Below are 14373 nucleotides of genomic sequence, written 5' to 3'. Positions count from 1 at the left end.
AGGAAAACACTGAAGGCCAACCAAACAACTATAGAGATTGCCAACTCAATGAGCTGGCATTGGCCGAAGAAATAGAGAATCCCCCTGAAGCAACCCACCCGAGGTGTCCTTGACCTGAAATGTACCAGCTACTACACTTAGCAGAGCTCAGCCACCTTCTGCTCTCCGGATGTGTTGGACTACAACTCCCATGAGCCCTCACCATTTACTATACTAGTTAAAGCTGATGGAAGTTTTACATTAAGCATATCTTATTCCCATGAAAATGAAATTCTAAATGTTGTGTTGTCTGTGGTCTTTCTTATTTCACACTTGATGGAGGTTTGCCCTTAGTTGCTCTGTTTGGAATCCTGGGCAAAGTGGTTATAAACCTTTCTGTTTAAAAAATAAGTATGCTTCTGTAAGCCCCAGCGGGGCTAGCTCAGCGGGTTGAGTGCTCATTGTTGTGATCTGAGTTTGATTTGCAGGTTCAAATCCTGGCACGGTTGGCTCAGCCTGTCATCCTTCTGGGGTCGATAAAGTGAGTACACATTTCGAAACCGAAATAATGTATGTATTTATGTTCTATGTAAATTACAAGTTGTTGTTCTAAAAATCCATACATTTTAAAAGTCTTGATTTGGCATTTTCATTGGGAAATTTGACAGCTAAAGCAGTTTCCAAAGTGAGCAATTTCACGTTGTCTTTCGGTAAAAAATAAGTCGAACCACGGCTGCAAATTTGGCAACACGTTCGCTTAATAAAACACATGCTAGGTGCTTTTGCAAATGGAAAGGGAACGCTCAGCTTTCGTAGAGTAAATGTTATACATACAACTATGCCGAATTGGCATGGAATGCGCTTTATATATCTTTACAAGTCTGGCTATTAAAGCTGAAGAAAATGTCTTAAAAGTTACCTTTATAATGGGGGAGTTGAAAGAGTTTCTCTGGCGGCTGCGGCACGGTATCCATGGCGACACGCTCAGCTCCCCCTGTGGTTTTGCGGTTCTTCCGCAGTGTGCAAGCTGAGGCTTGCCCTGGCATGTTTGGGCATGCAAGGGCCCGCGATGACTCATAGACACCCGACTAATAAACACTAAAGAACGTATGTGTACACAGGCGAGAAAACCGACCGACGGCCTATTTTTAACCTCTCCTGGCGTTCCCCTCAGAAATGACAACAGGTTCTCTTTGAAAAGGGAGGCAAAAGGGCGCGACAAGCAAGAAATTCGTGCAACGCTTTCTCAGCACGTGAAACTCGAATCGAAGCCAGTGGCCTTTATGGGCTGACACATAGGTTCGACCGCTTTTCTGTTTATCGTCCTCCTCCTCTTAAATCGTGTACATAATATTAATTATGCTCAAAGGTGCTGGAGGAGAGGGTGTTGACAGTGACCAGATTTTCAAAAAAGAATAACCAACCGGCTGTGCACAAACATAAAATACCCACTTCCAGGCGTGGACTGGGAATCAAAAGGGGCCCTGGAAATAGTTTTCAAAGTGGCCCCATATTACACATTTCCAGCAAGCCCAAGCTTTTTCCTATGAGAACATTTGGAAATAAAATAAGTTACCACACAGAAGAGGCCCACGGTGCAGAAGCCTGCCAGGAAATGTCCAGAGTGCCCTATAGGCCAGTCCACCCCTGCCCACTCCCCCCATTGGTGTTGGGTTCCCCCAATACATACTTTCCATTTCCAGCACAGCTCCTACATAGAAATTGTGGATTTTGAGGTGACTGTAAGCATGTTAAAAAAAACAAAGACCGTTTTCCATCATTCCCATTACAGCCATTGTTGTGTATCCCTTTCAGAAGCAGTATCTGTTGCACAATCTGTTAATGCATGTGGCAGGACGCCAATTCCCAGACACCGGCAAAACGGGACGTCTGGTCAGATACATTTTGAACCAATATATCGCTCTCTTCATGTTACGAATTGGACTCGGCTCCAATGCCCACTCAGCCCTCAAACTTCTACCAAGCAAGAGCCCACGCCATCATAAAGGTAAAACAGGCACAGTTAGGAGATATACCTCCTTCGCCTTTTGTGTTAACGTGGGCCGCGGGAAGGCTATACTCCTAAGAGGGGGGTGATGGTGCACCAGTAGTGGCCCAAACAGCACAGTAATACAGCCCAAAATAAAGGGAATGTTCAATCAAGGGTCTATACAAATATAGATACTTTAATTAAACGTAATATCTGCAATAGAACTAAATATAAAACTCCAAAAAAAATCGCCCAGTGGAGGAACAATGAAGATGCAACAGATTGAAGAAAGTAACACTCTGATCGTGAAGAGAGCGGTGATGGGGAAAATTCCAACCACAGAAGGATATATCTTCGGTGAAAAAAGGTGCTGAGGTGACCCAAGGAATCTCTAGGGTCCCAGTGGACCAATGGGCAGTTTGTGGTCAAAAAGTACAATGCTTTGGTTCATTGGTGGGTTAACGGGGTCAAACCTGGTGTTGAACGTTGGTGCGAGTGGATCGAGCTCAGTTTCGGTATGGTGAATCGTGTGCGCCCAAGCAGTAAGCGGGAGTCGAGCAGGGGTGAATACAGTCGCACTGTGTGCGTCGAAGGGGGCTTTCAGCAATGCAGGCCAGGGAGTTCCCGAGGATCCCTTTGAGGTTGGGCCTGGGCGAGATGGGTTTTAGCCACTGGCAAGGGTCAATGGGTGACGCTCCCACCGATTGAGTCTGCGGTGGCGGCGGTTGAATTGATGGTCTGGGTGTTCCGATGTGCATGTCGGTGTAGCGGCCATTCGAGATCTAGTCGGGTCAAGCCATGGTTGTATCCCCTGGCCTGTGTTGGGGTGTCACTCTCCAACAGTTCTGATGTCGGTCCAAGCTTCGAGCAGTTGAATTGAGCCCAGCAGGTGACAGCCTGAACTAGGACGGGATACAGCACTGAGTTGGTTCGAGATGAAGTAGGTGTAGTTCGGAGAGGTGGAAGAACACAAAAGCCAGCACAAGTGTGTTCCTTCTAGTTCTATGGATGAACATGATGCGACCGGTTTGGTGCAGCAGAACAGGGAGCTTCAGCTGGTCTGGTCCTCCGGATGCTGTGAGACACTTAGAGGGACTCGAGGACAAGCTGGTTCCGGTCAGGGTCTGGTCTCCTAGATTTGGGAGATACTGGTGCAGAGTGGAGGTCTTGGCCCAGAGCAAAAGTCAACCTAATGTACCCTGGGAATGGGTAGGGAGGAGAGCTCCCCTCTGCCTTGGAAAGCTCCTTCTTCACCTCGGGCTGTGGGCTTTGGAAAGTGTAATTTTCCCAAAGGGGGCCCTGTGAGTCCTTCTCAGGTTTTTCCAAAGGGAATATAAAAAGGGGTTGGAGACTTCTTCTTTTAAAGGTAAAAGTCCACAGGTTATTGGACTAAAGCTAGTCTGCCTTAGTGGTCCAATCCCTGATGATTCTGATGTCACACCCAAAGTGCTTTGCTCCAGAGGAAATGGAGTGGACAGCAAGGAGAGCAAGGCAAAGAGAGTCAAAATATTGAAAGTTTCCTTCCCTTGAACACAGCCCTCCTGTCTACTATAATCCTGTCCCCTTCCCTTCTCACTAAGAACAAAGGCCTTTAGAGATGCAGCACCCTGGTGTGAGGCTACTCCCTTTGAATGGACGTGTGCTCCTTTGATGCCAGGGCCCAAGACAGCAGCCTGTTGTGCAGCTGTCTCTGGCGTAGTGTGTTACCTTCCCTCACAAAGAGATCAAACAAGAGGCAGAGCCATTCAGCTTCCTGCCCTACCATTGGCAGTATCAACCCGTCTGGCCAGACTACACACCACCTTCCACAGCAGAGCTGACTCACTGGAGCTGACACATGTGTGATATCAATTTGGATGTGGCAGCCATTCACTGGGCCTAAACTCAAGCATAGCTTTATTTTAGAGTTTCTGCTGCCACCATCATAGGCTGCTTATGATCATCGTACTTTGGGTACACAGGGGGAATATCTAAAATGCAGCCCCTGCGCTGCAGAGACTTGGCTGCCATTACAGCTGTCAAAAGGGCAACTGTGACATCTGAACCTGCTCTGTGACACTCTGCTACAGCAGGCGCTGCAATGCAGGGTACTGATGCAGCAGGACTCTGATACACCCAGTGCTTTTGGCATGGAGGATATGAAAGGGGAATCTGACCAGTAGATTAACCTTTCATAGATGGAGTTACCCGCTTCGTTTTATTATTTAATAATAAAGCCAGGGCTTTCACACCCTTTCCAGGTGGCAATTCATCAAACTTCAACTTTTCTGTGTTGGAGTATGTGTGTTGTGGGGTGTAATCAAAGGCCCTGCACCAACCGAACTGAAGGGCCCACTGGGAAACTGACCTGCCAGAATTTATAACAAAACTGTCACACCAGAAATGGTCCTACTAAGGCAGATCGTGGGGCTCCTGCGAGACACAAGGAAGGGCCACTTGAAAAGGCCTGCCTCTCATTACAAATGGAAAGGCATCATTTTAATTCAAATGAAGAAGAAATTCAAGGGTGCCTTTCACATGAAATAAAGGATTTTAAACACTGACATAAAAACAGCTTTGCATGTGTTTTTGCCTCATAGAACTGAAGGGCCTTGTGAAAATGGCCTACCTGTCATTAGCAAAGAAAAAACAGCATTTTAATCCACGAAGGAAGAAGAAATTCAAAGGTCCCTTTCACATGAAAAACAGGATTTTTAAACACTGACACAAAAACGGCTTTGCAAGTTAAGGCAGTTTAAATGCGAAAAATGTACCTATGCTAACATAAAAATGTCAGGGAAAAGACATGGTGCGGGTTGACACAGAGTAAGGTATATTAGAAATAAAAGCCCACTTTGTTTCCATGAAAAATTTCTATAGGCCTGAGGCAAACCTGTTGCTTGCTGTGGGACAAATGTCACAAAGAACTCCCCCACGGAAAGCCTGGTTTACATCCACCCAGCTATTTTACAACTGCAATAAAGTGTGGCTGCTAAGAGGTGTTTAAAACAGACTTTCTCTAAACTTGGTGTGTTTGAAAGGGCTCTGTGCAGAAACAAATGACCCTGGCTGATGCATGACCAAAATGTAAGCAGCAGGTGTCAATAGTGGGGCTACAATTAAGGGAGGCTGAAACTCCAACTTCAAAGCTACAAACACAAAGAAACTAATAAAAACTCTAGTTACAGGCTGGCCCAGTGAGAACAAATGGCGTAGAGGAAGAGACGCTCGTATTTGCACATGTAAAGATTCCCTTTGTTTAAAAGGACTATTATCATTTAGGCATTTTTAGGTTGTTCAGTCCGGATTATGTGTCATTAGTACGTAACCAGGTGAGGGCCTGGCGCCTGAAGCTCGGGTAGGGTTGTCAGTTCTGAGATTGGGGGGGAGTCTGTTCCAGGTTTGGTCTGCTATGACCGGGAAGCTGGAGCCACCGGCGGTACTTTTTTTGTATCTGGGTACCGTTAAGATGTCTGCGTTGGCCTTGAGATTGGAAGTGGGATCCAAGGGGCATGATATGCTTCTGAAATAGAGCAGAATAAAAGTATCCATTAAACAGTTTGTTGTGTGACACCTTGAGTGGGGAGGGAAAGAACTCCCTGTGTTGAGTGTAGGCTCTCAATAAACGGTTACAGTGTAAAGGCCACAACTGAAAGGTGAAAATACAATTCCCTCCTTAAACCATGTATGAAAACTAAAGGTCTTGAAAGATAATAATATGCATTAAGCAGTGTTTCGCTACCTGCAGCACAAGCCCTTCACACTGCCAAACAGTACCAGTATCTCACACTGCCAAATATTATTATAGATGGTGCCAACACTGAAGTTGATTAAACCATGAATAAGGCGTTTTGAGTAATGCGCATTTAACAGAATGACTACTACACAATCCTAACTTTGTCATCCACAGAAAATAAGACCCACTTATATAGAAAGATTTGCCAGGGACTTCCTAGAGCGATGTAGTGGGTGGGGGCTTGGCAGTGAGCGCCGGTTTCTGGTTGCAGTTTGCGGTCTGTACTGGAGTCTGCCAAGAGGTAAAATAGTACTCTGTGCATTGGGGCCAACTAATGGATTTTCGGTGTTGTGTAGAGAGGATCATCATAAAGTGCAACCTATGACATCACAAGAAAGGCTGATAATCCCTCAAAAAGTAAATGTTAATGTTTAAGGTATTTGTACCGTGCACCGTCCCCACTGCTGTGGTCCCCGGGTGCTCTGGCAGATCTGAAAAGCAGAGTGTGAAAAACACGGAAGGGGAAGGGGGTTACTAGAATCTAGGGGGAAAAGGAAAGAGAGAGTTGTGATATCCTGTTGGCCGCTTCAGTTTGCACCGTTCGCTGTACTCAAGTGTGGTTTTCAGGTCGATGCCAAATTCCCATGTGCTGTTGTGTCGGGTTATGTGTTGTTAGTCTGTTGGTGCAATGTGGTGAATAGCGTGCGGATTGCTGTGCAGAGAGGAAGTTGTGTGGGGTTCTGTGTGGCGAGTATGCAGAAAGTTGAATTTTTAAGGTAAAGTTCAAACATTTTTTATAATTAAGTGTTTTGTTGATATATTCCCACTTTGTCTTTGCGTTTCTGCGTCCAACCTCTATGGGTATCCTGTGTGTTTGGTACTGTAGTTTTTCCACCTTGTTGGCAGGCATTTTGGGGAAAGGGAGCCTATTGGTATGGCCCCAGTGGCTTGTGTATCTAGCTAGTTCCCTGTCCAGTGACTGGTAAAGTTTTCGTCATTGGGCTTGTCCCTCACTGCCCATCCAGTTGGGTGTCCCCAACTATCCAAATACCCTTTTGGATTGTGCTCCCTCCCCCACTTTGATAGTGGAATGCCAGGTTAGGGATTATGTTTTCCTTCTGGGGGCTTCATGTCCCCTGTTTTTTGCATAAATTAAGTAACTTTGGGGCTCACCCTTAGTTACTAGGGGAATCCAGACATGGACCCCTTGCTCACTATTCTTAGAGAGTCACAGCTCCACCCAACTGATGAGGTCCAACCAGACCGAAACACGTGTCTGGGGTTGCTGTTGGTACTCTTGTTCAGAGGAGAATTGCCTAGCATTTCAGTGCTGGACTGCCCCAGGGCAGGACAAAGACTGATATGTTTTGGATATTTCTCCTCTGTGAAAGGTAGTGAGCTAAAGAATCTGGGTAAGGCTCTTGTAACCACGATTAATGTCCAGCAGAGGCCCTCCTAGGAACCCCCCACCTACCCGTTTTTTGCAGACCATGACATAGGACATGACCAAGCATAATATACTACATGGTAGACCTTGACACAAGACATGATGGCCTTGACATATGACATGGTGGATCATGACTAAAACATGGTGGCTCATGACATATTACAAGGTGGGCTACTACACATAAAATGGTTGACTATGACTCTCAGCATGACAGATCATGACATATGGCATCCCTGGCATTGAGAGGGGACATGGTGGCCATGATAAACACTCTGAATAATTGTAAAACTGGATGGAAGACATGTATACACCATACCTTCAGACCTGTAGCCAAACTCATGAAACTCTTCAAGCCCATAAACCATGGCAGTGTGCCAACTCAAGCCGAAGCCCTAGTCCCGTTATGTCTGTGTTTGCCTTTTCCTGTGCATGCATATCTATGTATTTGTGTGATCTTAAGTGTTTGTTTCATGTACCTATGTGCAGAGGCTTGTGTGGGTGCGTATAAACTAATATGCAGAAATGTGTATGCTCCTATGTATTATGATGTGTGTGTTTGTGTGTGCATGCCTGTGTCTGCCTGTGTTCGTGCATATTCATGTATTTTTGTGTTTTTCAGTGTTTATTTCCATGTACATATATGCACAGGCGCGTGCATGCGTGTGTGGTGGTTGTTAGTGTGTACAATATTGATGGAGTGGTTTAAGTGTGCCTAGGCTTGTATTTGAGGGGTGTTGTGCAGGTATTTTTTCTATGTATGTGTGTGGGTGTGAGAAAGAGAGACAGAGAGGATATTCATGCACTTATTAGTGTGGGGTGTAGGATGAACCACTATATGCAGTGTGTGTGTGTGTCCTGCTTTGTGCTGTAAGAGAGAACAACGCATGTTTTGTTTGTATCTTCGTGTATGCCTAGGTTCTCCCACTTGTGAGAGACAGCTAGTGGGCAAGAGAGGGGAGATATGAAAGAGTATATTGTACGCTGTGGTTGAATTTGGGGCTGAGGAAAATGTATGTGTTAAGGCCAGTCAGGCCCGGGCTGCCATATAGGGCAATAGGACCATGGCCGAACCAAAAACACAAAATGCTGGTATGGGCCTGTTTTTTTGATCAAAGTGGGCAACTTTTTTGGTCAATTTGATGAGTTAATTAACTCTGCGGCTAGTAGTTTTGACAGGTGTTGCTGAATAAATATTCTTTAAAATGCACAATTTGCATCACACTTTGTCAAAAAAATTCCCCCTTGGTTACTATTCAAACAGTGTCACAAAAGGAATGAATAGCCATTTGCAACTGTTGCCCACTTTTTTTTTGGTGCCCGAGACAATTTGATGGCCCAGTCCAACCCTGAGGCCAGTGGTCGAATTGTACAAAAAAATATATAGTGGAACTATGTTTCCTTTGCCACGCCCCCTTTTCTACCCACTGCCCCATACTCATTGTCACTCCCCTCCCATTCAAACCCCATACCTAGTTCCTTCATTCCATCCACTCCACCCTGCAACAATGTGTCTTACTACAGTTCCAGCAAAACTGAAGAAAAATGTAAGAAAAGAAAATGCATTTAAATGCCCACCATTAGTGTGTCATTTTACCACTCAGTATGCACCTTCATACAGCCTCCCATTCACCACCCACCATTGGACCTCTGCCAGCCACAGACACCCCGTTTCCCCCTCCCATTGCCTGCAAACAAGTCTGGAGCCTAAAGCCATTCATACTCAGACCACGATCAAGGTAAGCGTGTTCGCTGCTTGTGAAAGGGTGTTATATCCCCAGCAGTCTATCAAAATAAATAATCCCCTTTCAGCATCTGAGAGATAGCGCAGTGCAGTGGTACAATGGCTTCCCAGCCACAAAGTCCAGGTTCGAATCTACATTAGGGAAGATGCTTGAAACAAAAGTATGTTTAAAAGAAGTTGCCGTCCTGGAACTAGGTTGCGTAAACTAAGGGAACGACTGCGGGTAACCTCGAAAAGTAACGTCGTGCCCATTAGTTCCCACCCACTTTGACCTCTGGTTAAGGCATGTGCCTGAGGAAAAATAACGTGTGGGTGAAATGTGCGAGATAACGTGTTTGTGAGACTATATGTAAGTGTGTGGGCTGTATGTCTAGGCAATGATTTTTTAAATGGGCGCGTGTGCGTGCTGGATTTCATTTTCCAATTGGGTGAGGGAGAAAGTACAAATATTTTACAAAGACAGGCGCCTGACTGCGTTGCCGCTTCTGAGCACAGAGTTCTATGAACGTGGGTGATTCAAGGAAGTGCGTGCATTCACGAGAGTGGGCGTGTCCATCTGCTCCAGTACACGGGCGGCAGGGGCTCCCCGGCTCCACTCGAGCCCTGCCCTGGTCATTACATCATCCTGTGACATGAGTCAGCCGCCCGCTCCGCCGTCGCGCTCGCGAGCGCACTCGCAGGCGGGGGACATGCCCAGACACTTTCCCTCCAAGACTCCAGACATATTCCCGCCGAACCCGCCCCGGCCCCAGTCACTGCCAGGAGGCGTGCGCCCCCTGATCTTCCTGACCAGCGGGCCATTAATACTCACAACAGACTTCAAACTTGAATTCCCCAAAAACAAACGATGGAATTTAATGTACAACTCTCTGCGCAGTCAGCATGGACACATAATCAACTGGTCGTATGCCTGTGCTCTGCTTGCAGGAATGGTGAGACCCACACGGCGCTTAAAAAAAAAAATCCTTTATAACCGCTGATGACGTCAACGAGCAGTACAGCGTATACAAGGGTACTAACAGAACATGTTCTTATATTTAATTATTGCAATGTAAAATATATCACAATGACAATACCTGTTCATACAATTACGCTAGCTGCAAAAAAATAAGGGTTTTACGTACCCATACTGCACCTGTGGCTTGCTGCTCCAAACATGGGTACAGACTAAGCACACACTTTTCAGGACTAGTTGACACCGCCACGCTCCTGAGAGGGGTGTGGGTAGTGCTGGAAATGGACATTCTTAACTGTGGGATCCCACCAGCGACAGAGGGGGGTGTGGACGGTGGCCGGGGAACGTATCAGATTTCTCTAAACCCCCCCACACCCTCATAAATAAACATTTTCATTTCAGGAGATTAATGAATTATTAACACCTGGAAAATAGCCCAGGAGAGTTTCCGATGATGACGTAATGCAAGGTATAAAAGGTGCACACCTATTAAACATACAAAGTTGCTCTCACCCTTCACCCTCAAGACCTGAGTTTGAATCCCGGCTTCAGAAACAAAAACAAATTAAAATCATTAAAACCCCTGATGTGCAGTACCTTGTTTGCCCAGATCCGGGAGACATATTTTGCCAGATCCCGAATCTGGGCAAATCCGGCCCAATGACAAGCACTGGGTGCGGCCCTTATGGACCTGGACACCTGCCTGTCCTAGGTCTTTCTTGAATCGTGCAATCTCTTGGATCTAATCCTGCCCAGTGAATGGATCTTACCCGGGTTTCAGACTGTCCTGGATGTTGGCATCATGGATCTGCACTTGCCCTTGGTCCAGGCTTGTCCTGGGCCTTCCCTAGTCTTGAGTATGGAAGCGCCTTTCGCCTGTGCTTGTCCTTGGTCCAGGCCTGTCCTGGGCCTTCCCTAGTCTTGAGTAGGGAAGCACCTTTCGCCTGTGCTTGTCCCTGGTCCAGGCCTCTCCTGGGCCTTCCCTAGTCTTGAGTATGGAAGCGCCTTTCGCCTGTGCTTGTCCTTGGTCCAGGCCTGTCCTGGGCCTTCCCTAGTCTTGAGTATGGAAGCGCCTTTCGCCTGTGCTTGTCCTTGGTCCAGGCCTGTCCTGGGCCTTCCCTAGTCTTGAGTAGGGAAGCGCCTTTCGCCTGTGCTTGTCCTTGGTCAAGGCCTGCCCTGGGCCTTCCCTAGTCTTGAGTATGGAAGTGCCTTTCGCCTGGGCATGTTCTGGGATCAGGGATTGTCTATCAGCCAGGAATGTCCTGAGTCTAGGCTGTGCTAGGTTGTGGTTTGAACTGATCCTGGGCATTGCATGGGCATGTCCCGGGCATGGCTGCATCAGTAGGGCTCAGTGGAATCCCACCTTTAGCCATTACTGTTCGCACATGCCTGTCTTCTACACACCTATATTCCTGCCAACCAAACTCTACGCCTCTATCTAACCTGCAAGTGTCCGGTTCTGCAAGAGATATTTAGCCAGGTGATGTCGGCAGGAAACCCTGAATTTGACTTCGCTCCATTTCCCTCACAGATATCTTTCGACTGCTACCTGTTCCACAATGAAGCAGGGGACATACCCCAAGCGATCAAATAATACCCAGAACTGAGGAATTCGGTCAAGGTCCTCAAAAGTGCAGGGGGTGTCATTTTGCACCTGCTCATTGCGCTACGGGAACACAAATTGGACAAAAAATCTCAGACGCCTCATATCACATCTCATTCGCTAGGAGGAAGTGTCAAACGTCAGAATGCGCATAGAGACCATGCCAATGGCAGAAGTGCTATACAAACGCCCAAAAACATAACATCTTCTCTCTGTGCTTTACCTAAACACCCCCAAAGATATCAAGAGTGTCGCTCATGACTGCCCCCAGTGGCCCATAAATTGAAGTGGAGTATCTCAACAGGTTGGCTTAAATGGCTCCGTAGATTTGGCAAAATGGAGTCACACTCGTGATTAGTTTCAATGGGCCCCATTATTCAGAGTCTCACTCCTGTTTGTGGGGATCAACAATGAAGTTTCAAACGTGAACAAACATTGTTTTGGTGATAGTCTGATGTTTTGATCCAGAGCCTTGACTATCGATCGCCTGCAGGGAGACTCCTTTGACAAGTGTCACTTACACACACCTCTTAACCAGGAACACACTTACTAGCCTGCGGGGTCTTGGCGTAAGGCGCGGTCAGTGATACTGAAGTCAGGTTCCGGCGATATCTTTGTGATCCTCCACGTGTCGGCTGTCCTGATCCTGGGGCAGTTTCAGAGATGATTACTGAAAAACAAACACACGCTATTGGAAGATCTGTCTGTCAAGTGATCAATAAACATGAATAGCATCTCCCTCAGGGTCCCAGCAGATCGCTTGAGCTGAAGCATCCATTTCATTCATGTGAAAAAGCACAAAAACGACCATGCCGTAAGTCATACTACATGCGCAAGCGCCTCCGCGCACGAGAAAGCACAGCAACCACTCTGCCTGCTTTTTAGCATATGTGAAAACGAGGAGGAGGCCACAGAGATCCACTGTAATCACACCCACACAGTGATGAGCCCAGACTATTTTGACTGGGGTGGCCCAAGTGGGGCACTGACTTATGCAGAGGTGGCATGAAGTACGAACGTAAATAAACACATAATGATCAAAGTGTAGGATAATGGTGTGACCAATCAGATTCCAGGGGTAACACGTGCCCCCGAGACCACTCCCTGGACACACCATTGCACCCACAATGAAATAAACATGGCGATCATCATTACTGTGGATCCACATTAGGGATCCTTGCCAAATTTCTCAGAAACAGCCTGTGCAGTTGAGGCAGTCTGGGTCTTTCCAAATGATATGCTGCAAGTAACAACATGATGCCCAAAATGTGAGGTGGGTTGAATCCCCTCGAGTGTGGCTCTTCGCAGGGAGATGGCCTTACTGTTTGCCTTAAAATGTTGGATGACACTTTCTTTGGTTTTTTTGAGAAGGAACATTGTGCTTCAACCGGAAGTTGAAGAGAACATTAAATCAGAAAGGCACATACAGACACAGATTTCATATGCACAAAGTACAGTCACACCATTTACAGTGCCTACAAGTATTGAGTGCATCTGGCAAGTCAGTCTTTTTTCTTTACAGAGGGGAGGGGTCACGGGATGTGGCCATCAAGCCAATATCATTTTGTAGCCAAAATAAAGGCAGTTGGAGGTTTTCAGATTTGATCTGTGATTTTCCCTCCGAGTGCTACAGTGTAGCAACAACCAACGACATAACAATCAAAGATGACGTAACAATCACGGACAGTGTTACGTCTGCTTATGATGGAGAAGCCACAGATGACCTCAAAGTTGCCATCCCCTCGAAACAACCAACAGATGTCTTAAAGCCACTGACGACATAACAACCCCCACCCCCTGAAACATAGATACTGCTGACAATGTAACATTCCACTGTGGCGTAGCAACACCAATGGCATATGCTGTTCTATGTGGCTTCATTGACCACCGTTAGGTCGACTCTGTAGGCCGATGGATTTTTCTTTTAAACAGGGTCCCCCATATCTCTGGCGTCCCCATGCCCTCACGCCCTCCACGCCATAGACCTACGAAATATACAGTCATAAGTATGTAGGTCATACGATGTACAAGGGTCGACGTACTTCGTCTAAGTAAATACAGTTGACAAGACCATTATAACATAAACCCTGGTGACAGACTAACCGCGTTGGAAATACCATGTGGAAGAGGAACTGTTGATCCAACAATCACCAACGAAATAATCATCCATGATGAGACAGCCATTGAGGGCCTAGAACCTCAGAGAGGCAAAGCCAGGTACCCTCAACCCATGACATAACAACCGGTATCCATGTAACTAGCATTGGGGATGAAACAGACACTGATGGCATACCCAGTACAGATGATCCCACAAGTTCTGATGAACAGTGCTTCATTTGTAAGAAAATGAGTGCCAGGGCCAAATAGTTTCTAGCATGCTTGTGACACTGCGGACGGACAGTCCCCCGCCATTGCTGCCACCACCCACAGCTGCTCCCCACAGTGTATTGAAACACTCGTGTCTAGGCGCATTATAAATGCCATATCATATCAGTGTCGACACATTTGGGGTTAAACTACAGCTGGCACCCACTCATTGGGGTTGAATGGTGCTCTGGCTATCATTACTTCATAGTCAATATGAGTCTCAGACAATTAAGTGCCGGGGCTCAGAAATAAGTGTAAACACCCCCACATATTAAGCACTGCTGATGAAATAACAGCCGCTTGCAAGGCAACTAGCACTGATGACGTAACGACCACCCCAGACGGAAACTTAACTTGCCAATGTCCAGGGAAGTTTGTCGATGGTGTTTTGCCTCCACTGATGAACTCTTATCCTTAGACGGTGCCTCTGGTGTGTAATCTACACTGTGGTGTGAGCCTGTGCGCTCCATGGAATGCTTCAATTGATGGGGCATGGTGTAAGCGGTGCGCTCCTGGGAGTGCCGTGGTCCACCTCACTTCGAAGGATACAGGCGGGATACGGCTCTCAGACAGCCT

General features: G+C 46.7%; 1 protein-coding gene across 2 annotated transcripts in view; it reads right to left on the bottom strand.

The window, feature by feature from the left end:
• Positions 1 to 14373, bottom strand: part of LOC138521045 (uncharacterized) — a 63462-nt gene that overhangs the window by 18695 nt on the left and 30394 nt on the right. For both annotated transcript variants that reach the window (XM_069633559.1, XM_069633558.1), the window contains exon 2: positions 11981 to 12100. In XM_069633559.1, the coding sequence (XP_069489660.1) occupies position 11981 (1 nt within the window). In that variant the 5' untranslated portion in view covers positions 11982 to 12100. The remainder of the gene's footprint in view (positions 1 to 11980; positions 12101 to 14373) is intronic.

Source organism: Ambystoma mexicanum, chromosome 13 (genome assembly GCF_040938575.1).
Source record: "Ambystoma mexicanum isolate Mex_15411 chromosome 13, UKY_AmexF1_1, whole genome shotgun sequence".
Taxonomy (NCBI): domain Eukaryota; kingdom Metazoa; phylum Chordata; class Amphibia; order Caudata; family Ambystomatidae; genus Ambystoma; species Ambystoma mexicanum.
The sequence above is the reverse complement of the archived record's forward strand: the minus strand, read 5'-3'. Positions and strand labels throughout refer to the sequence as shown.